Source organism: Labrus mixtus, chromosome 18 (assembly GCF_963584025.1).
Source record: "Labrus mixtus chromosome 18, fLabMix1.1, whole genome shotgun sequence".
Taxonomy (NCBI): domain Eukaryota; kingdom Metazoa; phylum Chordata; class Actinopteri; order Labriformes; family Labridae; genus Labrus; species Labrus mixtus.
In genome coordinates this window covers 17,287,804-17,296,833 of record NC_083629.1, presented here as the reverse complement: position 1 = coordinate 17,296,833, position 9,030 = coordinate 17,287,804, and the positions used below count along the sequence as shown (strand labels likewise).

Genomic DNA, 9,030 nt, shown 5'->3' with positions numbered 1-9,030 from the left:
TAATGTATACATTTGTTATATTTTTTGTTGTTAACTAAAAGTAGCGATTTCAATCGGGACTACAAATTAAGATTAAATTAATCAATGCTCGTTTGTTTTGATTTGGAGGCGCACGTGAAGTGACGATTTACGTTTAATTTCGCACAGAATTGTGGGTGGTAAAATACAATTCATTTCCTGAAAGGATGCATCCGATCCATGCTGCATAAAACCCGTAAGTTAGTATCCATGCTGAAATGTTCTGAGGTGGACCCAAAAAATGCATACACGAAAGTTCAGTATACTGAAACTCCCTACTGAAAAGTACGCACTGCATACTGAACTGTGACAATTCAGAAAGAGCCACCCACTTCAATTCAAATACTCAACAAAATTTACTACGTCATCAACTACCTGGGTTGACGTCCACAATACAAGCTCACGTTTCTGTGAATGAAAAAAGTTAGAACGGCCATTATCCAGTATAGCATTTGGAGTTTCTCGCATAAACAAATCTGAACAATGACTAGGTTTGCTTAAGAAGCTGCATAATGTTATTTGTAGCGGTTCTTGTAGACCGCCCGGGGCCGAAGGATTTACCTGCAATCAAAGCCTTTAAAAACCGGTGTGAGTATCCGCCCCCAACTCCTGCCACTGAATCTCATTCATCATGCGTCAAACACGGTGAGTAACTCTGTCTGCATGGTGGTAGAAGTCACTAATGTAATCGTTTAGGATGCATCAGATAAAGATTCAGGCTGATAATCATTGAGCGCAATGTAAAGTGTGGGCTCAATGTTCAATTCAATTCAATTCAAAAAACTTTATTTGTCCCCGGGGGGCAAATCAAAGGCACACAGAGCAGTAAATTAACAACAGTGCAAGTAAACGAAACATTTTAACCTAAATATAAAGTGTCAATTTAAATACAACTTAAAGCTTAAACTTAACTTAAAAATACAAAATATAAAAGAGTAGATATAAGTGGACAGTGATCGGACTAACAGATGTAACCAGAACTATGTGCAGTAACGAGAAATAAATAAATAAATATATATATATATATATATATATATATACAGAACTATGTGCAGTAGTGAACAGATGTAAACAGAACTATATGCAGTAAACGAGAAATATATATATATATATATATATATATACAGAACTATGTGCAAGTAGGCAAATACTAAATGATAAGTTATTAAGGTGCATGGTGAATAATGGAACAACAGAACTAATATATACAATATAACTGTAAAGGTAAAAATTATATAAATAAAGTGACCGTAGTGCAATGATGGGGAAGAACAACAGGAATAAATTAACCAGAACTGTATGAATACTGATATAAAATGGATAGAATAAAGTGATGTAGTGCATGAGACCAGATAAAACAGAGGCAGTTAAGGTGCATGGCAATATATAAAGGAAGTAAAAAAGCAAGTTCACAGCTGAGAGTCTGCATTGGGTGAGAGGTGTTGGTGTTGTTGTGTTTTGTCATGCATTCATTAGCAGCGAAAGGAGCTGTAGAGTAGACTTTCTCTGAATGATTAGAGCTTTAAGGAGTCACAGACTGAACACTATTATTTACAGGATGAGTATATTCATGTCTCAAGTAAATGTTGGAACTTTTGGGGGATTTTGGGTTTGCTATTGGCAAAAGAGTTGGCGATCTTTATTTATTACTGACATTGTGTCTCTTCAATTGTTTGTTGCAGTGTTATGTCACAAGATTTGACGTCGTGCACCTACCATACTCCGTAAACTTTTGAAACATTTTAATGGTCTTCCCTCGTGAGTGTTAAATACTTGCTTGTCTGAAAAATCAGCCTACAGTAGGCCTACACCTTTTTGAATAATGGGGAAATGAACTGTCTCTATTGAATTTGGGATACTGTAGGTAACTGTCATCTACATGTAAATGTACCATAAAGAATGATTGAACAACACATAAAACTGGTGGATACGCATGGTACCTTGTGATGCTGGCGTGTTCAGCAGATGGACAGTGGGTGGCACCAAATCCCATTTTAGTTCATCTCAAAATGTATTAATCATGTTTTTTAATTGAACAGCCAGTATTTTTTATTGGTAAGAAGTAACATTTCTAGAATACTAGTGCTGATTTTTACAAACATGTGACAGTTAAATAGGAACACCTGGCTTAGCGACAGGTCAGACTGGTGTTGATATTTTTTTTAACACCTACAAGATCAGGCTTACACCTCTGTGAGCATTGAATAGACAAACATTGTACCGTATTTTACTTTAAGCTATGTGTAAATAAACAAGCGTGTATTACCATACGACCATTGAGTTTTTTGCTAGTTTGTACCTCTTTTTGATCGTCTAAGATATTTTTTCTTCTCCAATTTTTTATGTTTTAAAAGAAACTTGCAGGTGCTTTAACAACATTGCAAGATGCTTTCAAAAATACTTTCAGAATCATGAAAGACTCCTTTATTAACCCATGTGGATAGAAGAATATTAGAACAGTTATCAATATTTTCTTCCTCTGGGTTTTTTAAAGATCAGAAATTTAAAAAAAAAAAAGGTTAATACATAAAAACAACTGTATGAGAGTAACACTTAAATTTTTACTTCTTTCTATTCATCTTGTTTTGGTCAATTTATTTTTAATGACTTTAAATACCCTCTGTATGATGAAAATGCTTCTTGTTAAATACCATTTTGTTGCTTTGGTAAAAGTTTTGACTTTCAAAAACAAACAAGAATTTAAAATTGCGCAATATTTTTTAAAAATAAGACAGATAGCAATAATGCTATGCTCACATTATACAGGCTACTGCTATTGCCACAGCGTCATAGTACACTAGTTCATCTGTAGTGGCAGTTTCAAAAACTATCTAGAATCAATTTTGACATGAGGCAGAGAGCAGAGGAATAAGAGCACTTCTTGAAATTGGTGACATCAACTCTAAATGCTTTGCAGTATGTTTATATGCTCCCCTGTTTTAAATGGTAACACATTTTTTTTTGTCCTAATTTTCAGAAATATTTGACCTCTGAGCTTCAAAATGTGTTCAATTCCTGGACTCCCTACACCAGGATCCGAAGTGCCTGTTCACATCACAAGGGTAAACCTTAACACCAGTTGTGGTCTTGTGGAATTATGGGTCAACATGGGAGAAGAGCGGAAGCATATTTATGCACAGATGAGAGAGGAGATTCAGATTCCTAAAAATAAGTTTAACGGATCAGAAGGAAAAGCAGCAGATCTGTGTCTTGTTTGCATCAGTGACACCTGGCACAGAGCTCGGATTGTATCAAGTAAGGGTGAAACTTACAATGTTTATCTGATTGACCAGGGACAGCCTCATATCACCACAAGTGAAGCGTTAGCATGGGGCCAGAGTGACAGTTTCCTCCTTCCACCTGAAATCGAAGCCTGCATACTTGCAAATGTCCTCTCCCTTGAGAATAGCTGGCCTGAGAAAGCCTCCAAGTTTTTGAAATCTCTACATGGGAAGACTTTTAAGGGACTGGTTCAACATGTTTTGATGGCAGACAGGATAATTCTCCTTGATATATCAATTGTTTCCAAATATATGTGTAAGTTTGGGGTAGCAAGGAAGGTACCAGCAGATGAGTTTAAATGCCTCGTACAAGAACGCCTTCATCTCCCAAAAGGAGTTGCTTCTGAAGTTCACCTCAAAACACATGAGCAGAATCTGAATGTTGGTTGCCAACTTAAGAAAAGTCCCCAGTACTTTTACCCAGAACGGTTAACTGAAACTTATGAAACTGTTATTGTGACAGAGATAACGAATCCAGAAAGCATATTTTGCTGTCTCCAAACTCTTTCCAAGACATTAAAGACATTATCAGAGGAGATCAACCAGCACTATGAAGCAAGCTCAGATTTTGGAGAGGCACAACCACAGACCTGCGGGGATCCATGTGCTGCTAAAGGCAAAAATGGCAGATGGAATCGCTCGTTACTTAGGCAAAACCTGCCAAGTGATGGTACTGTAGAAGTCTTGCATGTGGATGAAGGAAAAACCAAACTTGTCCTAGTTGGAGACATCAAACCACTGCATGAAAAATTCCTGAGAATGCCTGTTTTCACATATCGCTGCTCCCTTGATGGTGTTAAAAATAACGGGACAGGATGGACCAACGAGCAAACTAACCACCTGAAATCAATCCTCCTAAACAAGACTGTTTTGGCAAGGTTTAACTGCCATGATGAACCTCAGGATGTCTATCATGTCACTCTCTATGAATTTGATGAAGAATGCATAAACGATCGGTTTATAAAAAAGACAGGACTCTCTCCTCCCTTAAAGTCTAAAGGAGATTCGGATGCTTTGGATGAACCCATTGTTTCATCAATTGGTTTGTTTGTTCATTCCCTTGGAAACAAACAAGGTGTGGATTTCAGCAATGGTTTATTAGAGGAAAAAGCCAAGAACATTGAAGTCAATGGGAGGTCAGATGATGTGGATACCTCTTGCTCTGATGATATTGATATCAAAGAGAACGCTGAACATTCAGACCCTGCAATGATTAGCAATATGTATCTTCCAACAAGAGGTTTCCATTTTGCAATGCAAAATGGTGATGATGATATGTACACTGAAGGAAAAAGCATGAATGTAACAGTGTCTTGCATTGAAAGCCTACAAAAGTTCTGGTGTCAAAAAGTGGAAAATGGCAACTCTCTTCAACTCCTTATGCAAGACTTGCAAAACCACTATGCATCCAACCACCCTGAGCCACTTGTTGAATCCATCTGTGTCGCCCGTAATCCAGACAGCAACAAGTGGTGCAGAGCAAGGATCATCACAAGTCACCATTCCCCCGTAGTAGATGTGAGGTTTATAGACTATGGTCACACTGTACTGGTTCCCCTCCGAGATGTGCGCCCCATTGATCCAGCTTTCCTGCGTCTGCAAGCACAAGCTTTTCAGTGTTGCTTATTGAATCAGAAAACCCCATCACATCCCACAGCCATCACTGGGATTGATGATGAATTGGTGGAATTTCAGAAGTTTGTGGATTTAGGTGCTTCGTCAAACACAGGGTTTAGATGTGTTGTCCAAGCTGTAACATCTGATGAAGAAGGTCTGCCCCTTAATGTGGTGGATATTGAATCTTCATCTCACAGTGTATGCAAGCTTCTGACTCAGAAATGTGCACAGGCTAAACCTCAAGAGCCAGTCTCTACACAAGTACAATCAGATGGATACAAGTACTCTGGACATAAAATTGAGGTTGGTGGAAGAGAGAAAGTGTTTGTAACCTCTTCAGAGAATGTCAATCACTTCTACTGTCAACTGGACAGGAATTCTCATTTGTTTGACGAAGTGATTGGAAATGTTAAAAAACAAATTGGCAAGCCACAGTGCAAAGATCATCAACTTGGACTTGAAAGCATTTGCTTTGCTAGGTACACTGATAATCATTGGCACAGAGGTCAAGTGGTAGAAATGTCTCCCAAACTTAAAGTGCACTTTGTGGACTATGGCGATACCCTCGCAGTGAATGGATCTGATGTGTGTCCCATTCCTATCGAAGCAAGTTTTGCCAGGTCAGCTCCTGTGCAGGCTGTTCCACTTGGACTGTATGATGTCCCTCCAGAAGTGCCACAGGAAGTCAACCAGTGGTTTGCAGATCAGGCAGTAAGCCATAGTTTCACTGTCTCAGTAGTAGCGAAAGACGCAAAAGGGAAGCTAATTGTAGAGCTGTTGGATGGATCTGTGAATGTAAATATGAAAGTCAGAGAGATAGTTTTAAAGATGACACAACAAAAGATCTCAAAGGGTCCTGGTCAGCAAACTGAACAGCAACTCTCTAAACATTCAAAAGACAATGTGCCAAATAAGGACTGGTCAACAGAAGAGCTCATGAATCCATCAGAATTACAGAAAATGACGGAAGAAAATCAAGTTCACAGCAACAATGGGATGTTTGCTAGAGCCGAGCTACAGAAGAGTTCACAATCCATTACCAATGTCTCTGCAACACAAGTTGAACATGAAATGATTTTGGATGAAGGAACAGAACAAACGTTAGAAGTAATTAATGAAGCCAAAGAATCTGTGTTGGTGGAGGCTTTCATACAAGGTGGCCAAAGTGACTCAGAAATGGACAAACTTTCTCTCCCTTCTGATCCTAAGATAAACGTGAACATCTACAACTACAAGAGGCCAGACGTTTCTCTAAACAAGACGGAGGAGGTATATGCTTCCTGCATTGTTGGACCAAATTACTTTTGGTGTCAGAACACCAACACTGAAGATCTAAACATAGTGTCAAGGCTTGCACAGGATGCAGGGAACACACAAAAGAACGTGATGTTCTCTGAGACTTTGGGGCCTGGTGGTCCATGCCTTGCTCTTTATTCCAGTGACAACCAGTGGTATCGAGCTCAGGTAATTCAGAGCACTGAGAGTTTACTGCATGTTCTGTTTATAGACTACGGAAATGAGGCTGAAGTTGACATTGACAATGTAAGACCTCTGCCTCAAAGTCTGCTGGAAAAGGCTCCTCAGGCCTTTTTGTGCTCTTTAAATGGATTTGATGAGTCAAAGGGATCCTGGGATGACAGAGTGTATGATGACTTCCATAATCTCTTGGTTGATAAGCTACTCAGAGTAACCGTGTTTAATGTGGAAGATCATTCAGAGATGCCGACTCCCCAATGTGCAGTGCAAATAGAGTGTGACAATCTGCTTTTAAATCAAGAAATGCAAAAATACTGGAAGACATCTGCCACAGAGCATATTGAGAAAGAAAACGCTCAGCTCGAAGACACAATCCAGGAAAGTCCAACAGAGTTCAACTCAACACGCCTCAATGTTTGCACAGGAAATGTAAAAACTATGTACAAAATGCCAAACATCTCCAAAAACAAGAAAGAGGATGTATATGCATCTTGTATTGTGGAGCCCCAGTACTTCTGGTGTCAATACACCAATACAGAGGAGCTCGACAAAATATGGAAACTTGTCCAGGAAGCAGGACAGGCCCAGCAGGAAAATATGCTTCTAGAGACCCTTGTTCCTGGAAGTCCATGCCTTGCTCTTTTTTCCAGTGATGACCAGTGGTATCGAGCTCAAGTTATTTCTAAAGTTGACAATGTATTCCATGTTGTGTTTATTGACTATGGAAATGAGGCAGATGTCAACTTACAGAATGTGAGACCACTACCTCAGAGTCTACTGGACCAGGCTCCTCAGGCTTTTTTGTGCTCTTTAAATGGATTTGATTTGTCCGACGGTTCCTGGGATGACAATGTATATGAGGACTTCTACAATCTTCTGGTTGATAAACCACTCAAACTGAAAGTTTTAAACATGGAAGACCATTCAGAGATTCTCACATGTCAGTATGCAGTGGAAATGGACTGTGAAGGAGTGTGTGTAAATGCTGCAATGCAAAAATACTGGAAAACAGTATCCAAAGATATTGTTTTAATAAAAAGTCCCCAGACTGAAGATTTCCTCCAGAACAATTTATCTGAGTCTAACACAACACAGTCTAGTTTTTCCAAAGGAAATATGAATATCTGCATGTACAAGAAGCCAAATGTTGCCAAAACAGGGACAGAGATGGTGTACGCCTCTTGTATTGCGGAACCCAGTTACTTCTGGTGTCAGTATACCAACACTCAGGAACTCGACGAAGTATCTCAGCTTGCTCAGGAAGCAGGAAAAGAACAACAGGACCTTGTGTTCTCTGAGACTCTTGATCCTGGCAGTCCATGCCTTGCTCTGTTTTCCAGTGATGATCAGTGGTATCGAGCTCAAGTGATTTCTATAGCTGACGATACATTTCATGTTCTGTTTATTGACTATGGAAATGAGTCTGACATTGCCATTAAAAATGTAATACCACTGCCCCGGAGTCTACTGGATCAGGCTTCTCAAGCATTGTTGTGCTCTTTGAATGGATTTGATGAGTCCAAGGGCTCCTGGGAGGACGGTGTTTATGAAGACTTCTACAATCTTCTGGTTGATAAACCACTCAAATTGACAGTGCTCAGCATGGATTATAATTCAAAGATCGCTTTTCCTCAATATAAAGTTAACATTGAATGTGATGGAGTAGTTGTAAATACACTGATGGACAAATATTGGAAAGACCTGAACACAGACCACAGCTTGGCAGGTTTAGGCTCAGGTTAGTGACTTCACTTGGTTTTAATTTTCTTTGTTAGTGCTAATTTGGATTTATACAATTAAAATGTATTATTTATTTATTTATTCTTTTATTAATGTTATATTATACCACATGTTCAGTGAACCAGGATGAAGAGGAGTGTTAAGGATTAAAGTCATCAAAACGCTGTCAATTGACAGGTAGGACCAAACTTGTTTCTCTCAACTACTTATTTCTCCACAAGGGCAATAAGGAATTTAAAACATCTCATGGGTGCTCTCTCTTGATATTTCCTTGTGCAGTAGTAACCCTAAATGTACTGTATATTGAAAAACGAATTGTGATATGTTCATGAAATTTAATCAAAATTTACTTTAAAGTAAATATTTTTAATAGGCCTATGTCATTTTAAATTTGTGTGCTTGTTTCAGCTCTGGACCCAGTTGGGGGAACATGAATGTCCATTGGGGGAAGCTCGCCGAGCGGAGCAGTCTTGACTTTAGTCAAATATGTTTGGCTTGTTAGAGATTTTTACCACTTCAATTTTTACATAATAATAAATAAAATGAAGTGTCATGTGGTGAAAGTGTATCAATAAAAATTAATTGACTTGCTTTGATGAGTGTTGTGTTTGCATGTTTTTAAATAGTTTGTACACATTTCAAGAGTTATTTGTGCTATGAACAGCTGCATTTTTTTTAGAAAGATCAGTGAATAATGATAGGATTTGATCAAGAAAAAAATATTGGTAGTTGATAATTGTATCAGTTAATTTTCATTACATTGAGCTTTTTTTTGGGTAACAATAAAAACAAGATTCTTGAAATAAATCCATCGACATCCCTATGAAGGAAGTAACCTCGCTGCACTGATCAAAACTGTACGAGATATAAATGAGTATAGCCTACATAAAATACATTT

The 9,030-nt window shown here is 38.4% G+C and overlaps 1 protein-coding gene across 1 annotated transcript; it reads left to right on the top strand.

Annotated features, from left to right (window-relative positions):
- The first annotated feature begins 385 nt into the window (after window positions 1-385).
- Window positions 386-8,725, top strand: LOC132993526 (tudor domain-containing 6). Its single transcript, XM_061063407.1, has 5 exons — window positions 386-663; window positions 2,996-7,368; window positions 8,059-8,130; window positions 8,250-8,309; window positions 8,541-8,725. Exons 2-4 carry the CDS (start codon window positions 3,021-3,023, stop codon window positions 8,273-8,275), a joined length of 4,446 nt encoding a protein of 1,481 aa, XP_060919390.1. The 5' UTR covers window positions 386-663; window positions 2,996-3,020; the 3' UTR covers window positions 8,276-8,309; window positions 8,541-8,725.
- Window positions 8,726-9,030: the final 305 nt, after the last annotated feature.

Bases quoted from the DNA above. Each gene is read 5' to 3' on its own strand.
- LOC132993526 (XM_061063407.1), top strand. From the start codon at position 3,021: ATGTGTTCAATTCCTGGACTCCCTACACCAGGATCCGAAGTGCCTGTT. The intron at 7,369-8,058 runs GTGTAAATGCTG...GTGATGGAGTAG, and splicing joins AATGGACTGTGAAGGAGTGT to TTGTAAATACACTGATGGAC. The intron at 8,131-8,249 runs GTTAGTGACTTC...CCACATGTTCAG, and splicing joins CTTGGCAGGTTTAGGCTCAG to TGAACCAGGATGAAGAGGAG.